Source organism: Colletotrichum tamarilloi (genome assembly GCF_030869305.1).
Source record: "Colletotrichum tamarilloi strain Tom-12 chromosome Unknown Scaffold_9.1, whole genome shotgun sequence".
Lineage (NCBI taxonomy): Eukaryota > Fungi > Ascomycota > Sordariomycetes > Glomerellales > Glomerellaceae > Colletotrichum > Colletotrichum tamarilloi.
In genome coordinates, this window is record NW_026849392.1 from 1,107,959 (window position 1) to 1,123,609 (window position 15,651).

General features: G+C 53.9%; 3 protein-coding genes across 3 annotated transcripts; all 3 read left to right on the top strand.

Moving 5' to 3' along the window:
• Nucleotides 1–2,523: 2,523 nt before the first annotated feature.
• On the top strand, nt 2,524–7,146 carry CTAM01_04117 (chitin synthase; the record flags this gene model as incomplete). Its single annotated transcript, XM_060520147.1, has 7 exons — nt 2,524–2,703; nt 2,773–5,298; nt 5,355–5,488; nt 6,181–6,436; nt 6,489–6,576; nt 6,641–6,930; nt 6,994–7,146. Coding segments are annotated over 7 exons (3,627 nt in total), but the record flags the coding sequence as incomplete, so codon positions are not given.
• Nucleotides 7,147–8,310: 1,164 nt separating this feature from the next.
• On the top strand, nt 8,311–9,824 carry CTAM01_04118 (ketol-acid reductoisomerase; the record flags this gene model as incomplete). The annotated part of the gene is made up of 5 exons (XM_060520148.1): nt 8,311–8,521; nt 8,620–8,651; nt 8,715–8,993; nt 9,061–9,728; nt 9,797–9,824. The coding sequence occupies 5 exons, from the start codon at nt 8,311–8,313 to the stop codon at nt 9,822–9,824; spliced, it is 1,218 nt and encodes a 405-aa protein (XP_060385569.1).
• Nucleotides 9,825–11,137: 1,313 nt separating this feature from the next.
• On the top strand, nt 11,138–13,384 carry CTAM01_04119 (uncharacterized protein; the record flags this gene model as incomplete). The annotated part of the gene is made up of 1 exon (XM_060520149.1): nt 11,138–13,384. One exon carries the CDS (start codon nt 11,138–11,140, stop codon nt 13,382–13,384), a length of 2,247 nt encoding a protein of 748 aa, XP_060385570.1.
• Between the last annotated feature and the right edge of the window lie 2,267 nt (nt 13,385–15,651).

The following is a 15,651-nucleotide window of genomic DNA, read 5'->3' on the forward strand; positions in this document are numbered from 1 at the left end:
GGGTGATACAGGCGGCGCCACTAACAAGCCAATGTCGTTTCTTGAGATGCTTGTTGCCTCAGTCAGGATTCGCTATACGATGAGTACGCAGCACGTCTAGACTCTCTAGACCCTGCCACTCTGGAGTCTGACGGGACTGCGGAAGAGGTACTGAGCGGCAGTAGCTCTCTGCTTCTGGGCCTTACAATTTCATGCCTTTCTTCTGTCATGCCACGAATTATGAGACCCCCCTGACAGCCCCGGCTTTGAACACACTCGAGAATGCTTGTCAGCTTGCTGGGTTCGTCTGCCGTCAGCTTTTTTGTCCTTCCTCTGTGAGTTGCTTACTAGGTAGCTGCAGCAGTCCTGTATATCCTGAATCTCTTCCACTCTCTCAGTACTGCAGTCTGACGGGAGTCTGAGTCTGACAGCAATGATGAGACGGAAGAGGGGCCGAGGAACGACAATGAGGCGAAAAGTCTGCCGAACATGAGCCACCGTTGCTGTTCCTTCCCGCAGCACTGCTCGTTCCTCTTCCCAATGGAAACCAAGGATGATGGCTGGATTGCTGGTGGTGGCACGACAGATGCCGGCAAGGGGACGGCGTTTCTTTTAGCTTCCACCTTCTCCTTTTCCTTGCCGGCGCGTCCATCCATCGCCGCAACATTCCCCTTGAAGGCAGTCCGTCATTGAGCCAGGACAGGTGTGCTTGGCCAGCTCTGTTCGCTGCTGGCAGTCACCAACTTTGCTGGTTTTGTTGCTGTTGCATAGGTGCACAGGTGCATAGGCACCCCTCCTTCTCCTGAAGAGCAATGCTGGCAGTAAATGGGCGTTGATTGCGAGGTGTTTCTAGAGTCGATCCCAACCCCAAATGGACCGATTGAAGGCGCAAGGCCAAGGGGTATACGAAATGCAAGGGCCAAGGGAGCAACGGCCGGGGGTTTCGACTTGGGGGGAGACGTGACGTAGTTGGATGCGGGCCCGATTTTTATTTTCTCAAGAGTGCAACCTTCGGAGACGTCGACGTTGGAAGTGCGATTCGACTGGTTGGCCGCCAGCTCGTGATGAGCATCGGCGCGGTTGTTGTCTTGGTTTGCTGGACTGCTGCTGGCTGGTTAGCAATGGCTAGCGACAGCAACCGCGACCATCCGACCAGGTTGCTAGGATCCATCATGAAAGAACCTGACAGAGGGAAGAAAAAGATGGAGGGACAGGGTTAACGACGGTCGACGGCATTGGCTTTCCTGGCTGGCACACGACTGGGACCAGGACCACCCGCTGGCCTGGGGATGAGACTGATGGCAGCCCTTCCTAGCCAGTCCATCCGTTGTCTGTCACTTGCGCAGTAATAGTGCACTGACGTTGAGGTTTCCGAAAAGCGAGGTGAGGTTTAGTGACGGATGTGCTGCATACGGAGCAGACAGTAAGGAGTGCCCTTCGATCCGTATCAAGGAGAGGTCTTGCTTGCGTCAATGGGCCCCTTGGATGTCCATGGGTATGCCGACTCCGGGAGACGGGATGATGATGCCATGCTGGTGCTGGTGCTGGTGCCTTTACTCAGGTTGTGTTGTTCAGTTGTTCATCGTGCAGAAACGCGATGCCTGGGCTAAGCAGCGCTAAGCCACAGCTTCCCCAGTCTGTTGACATGAGGTGAGAATATGGAGCAAGCTAATGAAAGGGGACCAGAAAAAAAAAAGAGACAGTGACGCGAGGTACCATTCCTTCACTTTGCTGCAGACTATGGGGCAGCCCAGGGTAGGTAAGGTACCTTGGTTTTCTGTGTCTACCGTGCCTTGGCTCAAGGTGCAGCAAGAAAGAAGGAACGAACGACAGTACCTGCTCGGTACAGCACAACATACGTAGCCAAGGCAGGTGAGGTAGGTAGGTAGGTACGAATATTCATAGTCGGGAAGGAGGAAAGCAGCAACAAGTCTCATCTCCTCGTTTGTACCTCGTCTCAGGGAAACAGGCTGGGGAGGGATGCAAAAGTGACTTCTCCTTTTCTCATGCCGCACCATCTCCATGTACCTTGTGTTCTTCAATTTGGTCTCCTTCTCCCTCTCTGCCCGTACTGCTGCAGCAACGGAAAGGAAACTGTCTGCTCGCTGCCGAGTCCCCATCCTCATCTTCGCCCACCTCAGCCCAGTCGGGCCAATCCTAGAGCTATTCTCATCCATCCTAACTACCTCAGCCATCCTCTCCACCTGGCGCTTCCACGCTCGCTCTCACCTAGCTGCAGGTTTCTGGTTCCCACCAAGCAAGGCCGCCAGCCCGTCAGGACCCTTTTTTAACCATTTGCTGCCCCATCCTGCATCACCACCCTCTCCCCTTCTACTCCTCCTGCCCCCCAGCCCTCCATCCATCTTTACATCCTTCTCTTTTTTTTTCCTCCTTAGCTTCACCAATCGTTACTGGGGTTGTGGCTTTCTTGGCCGCACATCTCTCTAACCTACAGCGCCTTTGTTCGCGCTCATCGCGTAACACAATCAACCCTACCTAGGCCTCTCTGCCCGAGTCCCTCGGCTGACGATATAATCAACCCTACCTAATCTTGTCCGCAACGAAGCAGTGGAAAAAAACCTTTCCCATCATTCATCGCATTCATACCAGCATCAGCTACTCCTGAACCCGCCTCTAGCAATCATGGCTTACCGCGGGGGGCATGAAAACGATTACGATGGCGGCCACAATATGCAGGACCTTCCGCCTGGATCTGGCAGAGGAGTAAGCTTCACCTCCCATTAGCTCACCGCACAAAGCAGTCTCCATTGCTAACCTGGATCTTCTCCCCAGTACCATCTGCCTCCTCAAGATGAGGGAGTTGACGAAGCCGGCCAATCTCTTCTGAGAGACCCTCACGCACCTGCTCCCTACGAGAGCCACCTTGGAACAGGCGAGACCCCTGGCCGTCCAGTCTCCGCATACAGTCTCACAGAATCATACGCTCCTGGTGCCGGAGCTCGGACACCAGTTCCTGGCGAGACAGCTTTCGCGTCTGGCTACAGCAATGAGCTCGACTCGGATGCTGGTGGTTTTGGCTATGGAAACAGACCCCCCTCCACCGTGGATGCCGACGAGAGCTGGACCCGCAGACAGCAGCCCGGCAACCAAGGTGGCGGTCTGAAGCGTTACGCGACCCGTAAGATCAAGCTTACTCAAGGCTCCGTCCTGAGCATCGACTACCCAGTCCCCAGTGCCATCAAGAACGCTGTCCAGCCAAAGTACCGCGATGTTGAGGGCGGCAGCGAAGAGTTCATGAAGATGCGCTACACCGCCGCCACTTGCGACCCCAACGACTTCACCCTCAAGAATGGTTACGATTTGCGCCCGAGAATGTATAACCGACACACCGAGCTCCTCATCGCAATTACCTACTACAACGAAGACAAGGTGTTGCTCTCTAGAACTCTCCACGGTGTCATGCAGAATATTCGCGACATTGTCAACCTGAAGAAGTCTACCTTCTGGAACAAGGGTGGACCGGCTTGGCAGAAGATTGTCGTCTGTCTGGTTTTCGACGGTATCGAAAAGACCGACAAGGCCGTGTTGGACGTTCTCGCAACCGTCGGTATCTACCAGGATGGTGTCGTGAAGAAGGATGTCGACGGAAAGGAGACAGTCGCTCACATCTTCGAGTACACCTCTCAATTGTCCGTCACGCCCAACCAGCAGCTTATCCGCCCCGTTGACGACGGCCCATCCACTCTCCCGCCTGTGCAGTTCATTTTCTGCCTGAAGCAAAAGAACAGCAAGAAGATCAACTCCCACAGATGGCTTTTCAACGCCTTCGGCCGCATCTTGAACCCGGAAGTCTGCATTCTCATCGATGCTGGTACCAAGCCTAGTCCCCGCTCGCTGCTCGCGCTTTGGGAGGGCTTCTACAACGACAAGGACCTCGGTGGTGCTTGTGGTGAGATTCACGCCATGTTGGGCAAAGGCGGCAAGAAGCTGCTCAACCCCTTGGTTGCCGTCCAGAACTTCGAGTACAAGATCTCCAACATTTTGGATAAGCCTCTCGAGAGCTCTTTTGGATATGTCTCCGTGTTGCCCGGTGCTTTCTCCGCCTACCGCTTCCGCGCGATCATGGGTCGCCCGCTGGAGCAGTACTTCCACGGTGACCACACTCTTTCCAAGATCCTTGGTAAGAAGGGTATCGACGGAATGAACATTTTCAAGAAGAACATGTTCTTGGCAGAGGATCGTATTCTTTGCTTCGAGCTGGTCGCCAAGGCCGGCCAGAAGTGGCACTTGTCGTACATCAAGGCCGCCAAGGGTGAGACCGATGTTCCCGAGGGCGCTGCCGAGTTCATCTCTCAACGTCGTCGTTGGCTCAACGGTTCCTTCGCTGCCTCTCTGTACTCTCTCATGCACTTTGGTCGCATGTACAAGTCCGGCCACAACATTATCCGCATGTTCTTCTTCCACGTCCAGCTCATCTACAACATCCTCCAGGTTATGTTCACATGGTTCAGTTTGGGTTCCTACTACCTGACTACGACGGTCATCATGGATCTTGTCGGTACTGCCGTCACCTCCGACGACCCCGATGTGGCCCGCAGCGGTTGGCCCTTCGGAGACACCGCCACTCCTATCGTTAACGCCCTTCTTAAGTACCTCTACCTGGCCTTCGTTATTCTGCAGTTCATCTTGGCTTTGGGTAACAGACCCAAGGGTTCTAAGTACACCTACATCGCCTCTTTCGTCGTCTTCGGTCTCATTCAATCCTACATCCTGGTCCTTTCGATGTACTTGGTTGTCCAGGCCTTCCAGAAACCTATTGGCGAGCAGATCAGTCTCGACTCCGGTGAGGATTTCGTTGCTAGTTTCTTCGGAGGCACAAACGCTGCCGGTGTCATTCTCGTCGCCTTGGTCACTATCTACGGTCTGAACTTCATCGCTTCCTTCATGTACCTCGACCCCTGGCACATGTTTACCTCTTTCCCTCACTACCTGGTGCTCATGTCGACCTACATCAACATTCTCATGGTCTACGCCTTCAACAACTGGCACGATGTGTCTTGGGGTACAAAGGGTTCAGACAGTACCGAGGCCCTACCTTCTGCACACGTCAGCAAGGGTGAGAAGGATGAAGCTGTGGTAGAAGAAATCGACAAGCCGCAAGAGGATATCGACAGTCAATTCGAATCGACGGTCAAGCGTGCGCTGGAGCCTTTCAAGGAAACTCCGGAGAACGAGAAGCCAGACATCGAAGACTCGTACAAGTCTTTCCGTACCGGTCTGGTTGTGTCTTGGCTCTTCTCCAACACCTTCCTTATCATCGTCATTACGAGTGATAACTTCAACTCGTTCGGCATTGGCGTAAGTTCAAAGGTCCCGAAATACGAGTCCATTATCATACTAACTCTCATTTCTAGAAAACTGCATCAGCACGTACTGCTTCTTACTTCAGCTTCTTGCTGTACTCTACTGCCGTCTTGTCACTTGTCCGTTTCTTCGGATTCCTGTGGTTCTTGGGCAGGACCGGTATCATGTGCTGCTTTGCCAGACGGTAAACAGACAAACAGAGGAGATTGTCCAAACAGGCGCCGAACCTCTCGACGCGTGTTGGATGTGTATCAGAGGGAAGACTGTACTCTTGCCAGCTTTGGCTCATTGCTACGAATCCGCTTGTGTTTTCCATTCTGGGCATGTGTTGAGTAATAAAGGACACGGGACTCGGCAGATTCTTGATGAAGTGAGCGGAAGCTCAGTAAAAGTAGTTTCGATTAAGCAGCATTCATGGCGTTTTACATGGATACAATACCTTACGCTTAGTATCAGACAATGACAATGATTTTAAACATGATTCCTCAATCCACATGGACGGATCTTCGGAGACTGGTGATCAACTTTGAACGCATCTGATTTCACAGACTGATTGCATGCAATCGGGTGGTAAAATAGAAGCTTCCGGTCAACTTGGCGGCTGTATGAAAGCGCGCGGGTATTGGCCGACCACGATACATGGACGCTGACAAACCGACGACCTTTGAGCACCCCAGCCCCAGAGTGCTTCCGTCCTTTCATGGCTTTCTTTGCATTTCTTCATTTGTTCAGATTGCTATTGTTCAATAGTTGTTCAACGACCGGGGTCTGAGGCAAGCTGACAAGAGTGGTTCTAGGTCGGTAGATCCCCGGGTAAATAATACACCCACCCTATCTTATCGCAACCAGAAAGTGACCGCATTGACTGGTGCCCAGTTGGTCCGCTCCTCCAGGCACCTTCCCGTCCCAAGACCGCAAGACTCCGGACAGAGACGATTACCTTATACTTAACTTGTTGTTCAACTGCTTGGTTACCGCGCAAACACCACTGATTCAGGAAAACACCATCTTCCACCCAGGTCGTGTGCGTGCCCTCGTTCCCCGTCTCGCCCTTCTCACAGAGCGCCCCACCAACTCCTCCCACCAGACACCCCGCCAGAGATCGGACAAGATGCTAAAGATTTGGTCTATGGTATGTGACCACCGGAACCTCTCGGTAAGGGGACTACTAACGCCTCTTACAGAAGAAGGAGCAGCAGAAGGCTGAAAATGCCGACGCTGCGGGTGGCAAGAAGAAAAAGGTGACTGCCGCGCAACTTCGAGTGCAGAAAGGTCTGAACCCCTCAGCCAGCCAAGGAAAGAAAATCGTGATCTCGTTGCTTACGCTCGCTTCCAGATCTCTCGGAACTATCTCTCGGATCAACAATGAAGACCGACTTCCCTGACGCTGACGACATTCTCCACTTCACGCTTACGATCGAGCCCGATGAGGGCATGTACCGGACCGGACGATTCACCTTCACATTCGACATCAACCAAAACTTCCCTCACGAACCGCCAAAAGTCCGATGCAAGGAGAAGATCTACCACCCTAATATCGATCTGGAGGGCAAGGTTTGCCTGAACATTCTGCGCGAAGACTGGAAGCCCGTTCTCAACTTGAACGCGGTCATTGTCGGACTCCAAGTATGTTGACGAGCAGAAAGCACGATTCTGGGTGGGCACCAACTAACAGACCTCTTTTCGTAGTTCCTGTTTCTCGAACCGAATGCCTCTGACCCTCTGAACAAGGAGGCTGCCGATGATCTAAGACTCAACCGCGAGGGATTCAAGCGCAATGTCCGGACCGCGATGGGCGGTGGCACTGTCCAAGGGCAGAGCTACGACCGTGTGTTGAAATAAGATCTGCAACAGCAAGGAGATAGCGTCCATCTCGCTGCTGGACTTTTCTCTAACGACATGACCGTTTGGCGAGACAAGAGGCCAGCCCGGATTCGATACTAGAGACGGACGGACAGGCTGCTCGTTCGCGGAAGGGTGGAATGCGCATCTGAAGGGTCGGTGGGCATCAAAAGCAAGCATCGTCGTCAGGCGTTTGGGGAGACAAGATTACAAATTACAACAGGTCAAGGTTCTGGCAAGACATCAAGCCCAGTTTAGAGATAGCACTAGCGAGGGCGCAGCACAGAAGGGTTCGTTGATGCGCTGTGGAAGGCGGAAGTCAGACTGAAGGCGAAGATGTGGTGACTAGCGGGAAGAAGTGATGAGTTTCGAGAGGTCGCAGAAGCATAGCTGGAATGCAAACAGCGTTGCCGTGTCACGGCAGGAGAAGAAGCAAACATGGAGAATGGAAGCCAATTACCGGGCAGATTGACTCCCCCATAATGGTATCCGTACTCCATACAAGAAAGTTGAAAAGAAGAGTCAGAGCTCATCAAAGGAGGAGTCACAGCAGCTCAGCGCCGGCAACCGGTCAACAGCTGTAGCTGCAGAGAGAGGCCGAAGGCATAGGTCATTGGCCGTAGCCGGCGCCCAGTAGTCGGTGAGATTCCGCCTGCGGCCCATCTGGTGTGACTCCTGTCTGGCCACTGGGCTACGATGTCGGTGTGGTGGGCTCTCCCCTGCTCCACAGCACCCGCCTCGCCGGCAATAACGTTGATTGCTCCCCGAGGTTCTTAGGTAAGGCCGCTGCCAAATGAGAACCGGACCAAGTAGAGGTTACCCGCCTGGTCCAGCAAAGTCCCTGCCTTCTCCAAAGTCTCCAGTACCCGCTCTCCCACTTGGAGGACCCCCTACCGAACCCCGGACGCTTCCAGACATCTTCCCCACCATTGGCACAGGCCAGCAGCAGGACGACGCAGCAGGCTAACCCACCAACGACCAAGCTGGGCCGAAGTCGGGGGTCAGCTCGCCCGTCTCTACGCCAGTAAAAAATTTCCCAATTCCAAACGCCTTTTTCTCATCAGTGAAACTCTGTTTTCTTCATCCATCTCTTCCTTCTTCTTTCTTACAATTGACTTGTACGGATACCCTCTCCACTCCCTCCTCCCCCAACACACAGTCAGAATGGCCTCCCGCAGCTTCTCCAAGGCGCTTCGTTCGCCAATGGCCCGCCAATTGGCGGCCAAGCCTGCTACTCAGCAGCGCACCTTCGTTGCTGCCCGCCAGCTCGTCCGCGCCTCTGCCCAGGTCAACAAGGCTTTCGTCGCTCCTGCTCAGCAGCAGGCTCGCGGTGTCAAGACCATGGACTTCGCCGGCCACAAGGAGGACGTCTACGGTAAGGAAACCGACCAGAGCTGACGAGTCTTTTTGCCTCGTTGCGAATGACTCGCCAGGGAAGTCATAGGGAGAGATTTGCTGACGTTGATGCTACAGAGCGTGCCGACTGGCCCCAGGAGAAGCTTCTTGTGAGTCACAAACAATCATGAGGGCTCGGAAGGGAGTCAATTGGAACTGACAATCGTTTGTAGGAGTACTTCAAGGACGACACCCTCGCCCTCATCGGCTACGGCTCCCAGGGTCACGGCCAGGGTCTTAACCTCCGTGACAACGGCCTCAACGTCATCGTCGGTGTCCGCAAGAACGGCCAGTCCTGGAAGGACGCCCAGCAGGACGGCTGGGTTCCCGGCAAGAACCTCTTCGATGTCGATGAGGCCATCTCCCGCGGTACCATCGTCATGAACCTTCTCTCCGACGCCGCCCAGTCCGAGACCTGGCCCGCCATCAAGCCCCAGCTCGTCAAGGGCAAGGTGCGTCATTTCTCACACAATTGAGCAAACAGCTCAATTGGGGCCTCGAAGCTGACATTGAATACAGACCCTCTACTTCTCCCACGGCTTCTCCCCCGTCTTCAAGGACGTCACCCATGTCGACGTCCCCAAGGACATTGACGTCATCCTCGTCGCCCCCAAGGGCTCTGGCCGCACCGTCCGCTCCCTCTTCCGTGAGGGCCGTGGTATCAACTCTTCCTTCGCCGTCTTCCAGGACGTCACTGGCAAGGCCAAGGAGAAGGCCCAGGCTCTCGGTGTCGCCATCGGCTCCGGCTACCTCTACGAGACCACCTTCGAGAAGGAGGTCTACTCCGACCTGTACGGTGAGCGTGGCTGCCTCATGGGAGGTATCCACGGCATGTTCCTCGCCCAGTACGAGGTTCTCCGTGAGCGCGGCCACTCCCCCTCCGAGGCTTTCAACGAGACCGTCGAGGAGGCCACCCAGTCCCTGTACCCCCTGATCGGTGCCAACGGCATGGACTGGATGTACGAGGCCTGCTCCACCACCGCCCGCCGCGGTGCCATCGACTGGTCCCCCAAGTTCAAGGACGCCCTCAAGCCCGTCTTCAACAGCCTGTACGACGCCGTCAAGGATGGCTCCGAGACCAAGCGCTCCCTGGAGTACAACTCCCAGAAGGACTACCGCCAGAAGTTCGAGGCTGAGATGGAGGAGATCCGCAACCTTGAGATCTGGAGAGCCGGCAGAGCCGTCCGGTACGTTTTGACAGCACTCGATTTTATACACATTGATGATCACTGGCTAACATCTATCTTTTCTGCAGCTCTCTGCGTCCCGAGAACCAGAAGTAAGCGGTTCGGCGTTTTTGCTTTGGGAGAAGATAAAAATTTTACTCGGAATGGCCATTTCTTAACCACTGTGCCGGGGACGGGGGACTTTTGTACTTTATATGACCGGATTCTAGGGGATCTGGGCCTGGTTCAAAAGTTTGCATCTTGACTTTTGGGATCCTTCAATACCATTTCTTTTGCTGTCCATGAACACAATGTTTCAATCATCTCGTCTTTTTTACGTCAATTGGTGATTGTGCAAATGTCTGTGCCTGGTCCCGGAGATGTCGGGTTATGCAGGGACCCAAGACTGACTCGTCAGGCCCGTTGATACTTTACACAGATTGCGCTAACTCTGCTGGACCGGGACCAAATTGGCACCCCCACGCCCGCGGTAGTGTTTTTGACTTTGGGGACATTTGCTGACAATGCAGCGGCGGTGTGGTGTTGCATGCGGCCGCAAGTTTCATGGCGATGTTGAGTCCACGGTCAGGACTTCAGAAGTACAGCCTCCGATGCTCGGTCAAGTTCGAGCACGCTCGGTACCAGTAGATTCTGGTCAATTAGATGTGCCCGGGAGTTTGCTGCACGGAAGAAATCAATTTCCCCTTTTTCAATTCGTGGTGGGAAATGACGTGGTCACTGTGCTCTAGCTAGCAACGCGTTCAGTCGCGCAAGACGAGCACTACCCTTGCTGAGATATGAAGGAACGGATTTACACGTATAAATATTGTTGTCTATCTTGCCTAGTTAATTACTTTTACCTAGACCGTCGCTGTACTGCTGCACTTTCACATGCGTCCCATTTGACCAGTTTCCTGCATCGCACAGGCAGTGCCCTTCCGAAACTCTGAAAGCCTGACGTGAAATGTCGGAGCTAGGTCGCTGCAACTTATGAGGTCTAGCTGGAGAGGGTCATAGCTGAATTGATTTTGGGTGTTATATTACGATCCTTGGAGTTGCTACAAGCTTCACCTCAATAACCTGTGTGAGTCTTTGAGAGAAGGCGATTCGAGAATAGAGGCCAACCTCACCTTCCGCGCTATCGGTGACGTCGGTGAAGAGCCTCGGTGTGCGAATTTGCTGTAGCGACCCTGAGCCCCACCAACCCCCTTTGTCTGTGCATTCTCTCGGTAGTCGTTGCTCTGTCAACAGCAAACAAGCCTGGGCCCCTTCGCACCCCCTTCATCTCACAAGCGAGCCCAAAATGGGGTTTTGCTAGACATCCTATCGAAATATCAATCAATTGACGATTTACCTCACCTTAGTTTTCGCGCTTCCAACACTTGCAAACCAAACGAAACCTCTTCTAGCTTTTTTGGAGTTCGCGCACAATGACGCCGTTGTCACCGACAAACGAATCAAGACTGAACACTGCAACGACCCTGACTGAAGAGGCAACAAGCCGCGGTTTCTTTGAGCACTGCGAGGTGGTCCACTCCCGCACTGAGACAACCACGAGCGGCGGTAATGAGAGCGGCAGCGACAGCTCCTCCACCACCACAACCACAACCAACACCACAATCACCTCTTCGAACTCCGTAGACGACAACGCCCGAGACCAGGAGAACATGCCACCTTCTCCCTCGGATTCCTCGCCGTCGCCGCCGCCCTCTGCGCCGGCGACGGCAATTAAGCCGCAGCGCCACTCACGCGTCATGTCTGGCACCGCACCCTCACCGCTCAAGCTACTCGCCGGCTCCGAGACAACGGAAAAGCAAGCGCGGAGCCCGCTTCGCAAGACAGTAATCTCGCCTGACGGCGTCAAACGCTTCCCTATCAGAGTCAGCAACCCGTCAGTCGAGCCCGCATCACGCTCCATCTCTCCTCCGACCGTATCTCCTCCGCCTCGCGAACGCACAATCAGTCTTGAAGACGCCATGCGCGACAACGAGGGCTTGAAGCACGCTATTCAGATATTCGAGGACGATGATACGGAGCTGGAGAATGACGAGACCATTGGCGGCGACACGACCACTATGAGCGCGGGCGAGGGTGACGGAGACCACCCCGACTTGGGCCACGCGGGCTACGAGGACCAGAGCAGTCTCGCCAATCCCGACGAGTCGATGATGAGTGCATTCAGCACTTTCTCTGCCGTTCCCAATCTGACCATGTTCGCGAAACTGGGTCAGTCTCCCACAAAGTACGCGAGCGTCAGCGGCATGACCCCGCGAGGGAGGCCAGAGACCGTGCACGAGCAGCAGGAGACTCCAAGGCGGCATTCGGGACAGGACTCTGATGGCAACACTACCAATCTGTTGGAATTCACGGCCAGCCAGCGATTCCCGCACAAATCGCCGTCCAGGCGGGGCAACACCTCACCCTCCAGAGCAAACCCTAATGCCACTCCGGCCCGCCAAATGTCGAACCTCCTCGACTTTGACATTCCCGCCCTGCCTACTCCCCGCAGCATCCCGACCATTACACCCAGAGAACTCGAAAGTCTAAAGTCGAATTTCCTGTCCGAAATCAGCAGCCTCAAAGCATCGCTATTGGGCAAGGAGGCGGAGGTGACCTCTCTGAAGACGGCTGTGGGCGATGCGGAAAAACGAGTCGGCGAGAGCTTGGAGCAGGCCCGTGAAGAGCGGACGATGCGAGAGCAGGTCGCCGAAGAGAAGGAGATGTGGGAGAAGAGCAGTCGCGAGATGGAAAAGGTCCTCCGGAGCGTAAAGGAGGAAATTGTCCACACGCAGCAGGAGCGCGAGGAGCTCGAATCCAAGCTTGCAGAGAGTGAGGGACGACGCGAGGCCGCCGAGACTATGGCTCAGGAGGCCGAGAGTAAGCTGGCGAGTTTCCGCGCCGGCAAGTCCACTGACGACAAGCCCTCCTCGCCCAGGGGCGGTGCGGCCGCGACCTCCAAGGAGGTTGAGATTGCGGTGGAGCGCGTGGCCCGCGAGCTGCACGCTCTCTACAAGGGCAAGCACGAGACCAAGGTTGCGGCGCTCAAGAAGAGCTACGAGACCCGCTGGGAGAAGAAGGTACGCGAGCTGGAGGTCAAGATTGAGGAGCTCACCGAGGAGAACGACAAGATCCGCCGAGACAGCACCATCACTCGCGTCGATCCCGCCCAGGTCGCCGCCGAAGAGGAGTTCAAGGCCCAAGCCGTCCGCGACTCAGCCCACATCAAGGAGCTCAGCGCCAACGTCCACAGGCTTGAGGCCGTCGTCATGTCGGTCAAGAGAGACAACTCGGAGCTTCGCGACCTCCTCGCCCAGGAGCGCGTCGAAAAGGGTGAGCTGGTTCAGCTCGCCGAAGAGATGATGGCGATCCAGAACGCCGCGCCTCCGCCGCCAACCCCGGCGCCCAAGCCCGCGCCGACACCTGTTGCCTCGCGGACACCCGGTCCCCCGATTAGAAGCCACACGGAGAACAACTTCCGCAGCAGCATCGGCCGCAGCTCGGGCCTTAAGGCGCCCGGATCCATTGCCGCGCGTGGCTCCCTTCACGAGCGTAACGGTAGCGCTGGTCCCGCCACCAAGGGCCTTCCGAGACCCAGGCCGATGAGTGAGTTCGGGCCCCGGAGCGGCATCATGAGCTCGATCGAGAAAATGGGTAACTATCGCGGACGCGGGGACTAGAAGACCCAGTCGTCTTGATGAACAAACGGCCTCCTTTTGAATTGGTTGGTAATACCATACCTACCTTTTCTTCTATTTTCTTTTCTTAATTTCTAAATTTACCCACGAAACGAACGAAACCAAACGATGAACGGAACAAAGCATTACAGTGGCGGATGGAGAGTGAAAGACAGCAACTGTCTGAGTGGAGTGAAGATGATGAGGGGGAAGCAAGGAGAGAAGAAGCAGAGGAAGAAGACGAAGAGCATTGACGTAACGAACTGGCGTCTACGGGGTCCTGTCTTTCCGGGCTTTTTTGCTTTGGTTATTTCCATGCTTATGGATAACAGGGCTTTTGTTTATTTGTTCCAACTCCCCTAAAATGACACTGAAATGACTATAAGGGAAAAAAGGGACACGAAACGAGAGGTGGTGGCGTTTTTGTTAATCTTGGTTGGAGACGTTCTTGTTGTTGTTTAATGGGCGACGACCGTTACACTCCCCCTCCCCCTTTTTCGTGTTGGAGTTTTGACCATACCTGTTGGACGAGTTAAACTCCACGTTCTGGAACCCAACACCCTTTCTTCTACCATAACTCTTTGAATTGGTAATGTTCAGTTTTTTTATTGCACATATTCAACTTTTCTCCCTCTCTGTCTCTCGTGTGTGTGTGTACGTGTTATGTATTGCGTGTTGGGGTTGGTGTGGGCAGATGAGGATGTGAGTCTGAGTGTGGATGTAGGGCGAACTACAAGTACACCTTTTCTGGCTATTGTCTAATCTCTCGGGCCTGGTGCCTCGCGGCGGCGGTGTTGTGTGTATCTGTCTTGTATGTCTTGTTATGGATACGTGAAGTCCGCATGACGGTGCCGTCTCTTGTTTTTCGGGAAAGATGGGACTGCTGAGGTGGTCTGCGAGCTCATGGGATGACGAACGATTTGGAGATCCTGCCATGGGATGGATGGTTGGCGTCTGGAGATCCGATCGATAGTGTTATTGTCGCGGGATGAGGTGGAGATGGTGGTTATTAGCTTCTTGAGGACGTAGTTAGGCGGAAATTGGAAACTGTGCACGAAAGATGGACGAATGGATGCTTGTGTGTGTGTGTGTTGTATTTCTGTGCCCTCCATCTATCTTTGTGATGTGAGATGGCGAAGTTTCTACGATGGGGACAACGCACATTGCGAGATCCCGTCTGCCGATCTGTTTCCCTGGTAAATACAAGCCCATCCGAACACCAGGTGAGGGAGGTTCTTGACGTTGACCTGGAATAAGTATACACGTGCAGGCTGTGGAAAGGCATCCCGAAGTCATGATATCAAACATCTGGCTTCAATAGAAAGCAACTGTACTAATGACTGACTGTGAATCGCAATGTTAGTTCGTAGACATGTTTGCACGCCTACGACACACCTGTCTGTCTTTTTGATATGATGATGGCCGGCCTTATTCATGATACGCAGTCGGTCAGACGCAGAAAAGGAAGTTCATGAGGCGGGAATGCACTTCGTGCACCCATTTGAATGCTAATTTAATAATCTGAAACCATCGTGTACAGAGGAATGAGCGCCAAAAGCAAAAGATTCCGAAACCGAGAATCGAACTCGGGGCTATGCCTAACCTCTCACAGAGATGAGAGGGCATCATGTTGGCCACTACACCATATCGGATGTGGATGTCTTTTTTGCAGAAAAACTTAAATAAGTATGTTAGCGGCCCCACCACCGCCCACGATGTACGCGCAAACTGCAGCTTCCCTCCGCCAGTACATGGTATCCCTGTCCTAAGATACTTGAATAATTTGGACAACAATATTTAGTAAATTTGTTCCCGTTCTCATGGAAAGGTCATGCTCGCGTGCAGGACGAAAGTTCTTCTACCAGGATGTCGGAAGAGCAAACCTAGATGATGGGGGACATTGACGACGGAGGGAGATCGATGGTTCAGCATGCTGAACCTCATACTCTACAGTTCACGACTCCTTTGAGTGATTGGAAAGAGGAAATTTTCCTCCAGAAATTTAGCTCGGGAATGATAGATACTCAGCAAAAAAATTATGACCTCTTAGCTCATTGGAATACATGTTAATCGAAACCGCATACTAATAACTTCGGATGACATGATGATGCTCACCCTCCGACTTCCCATCATCACGTGAAGCCGCGGTGCTTCAATTGACTTGATTTCGTGCATCTTTTTCCCGTAAAGAAACATGGCTCTTTGATGTTCCTCGTCCCTATGCACCCTCGACGTCAAGGATGAGATGGCCGTGAGGTCGAATCGCGTGG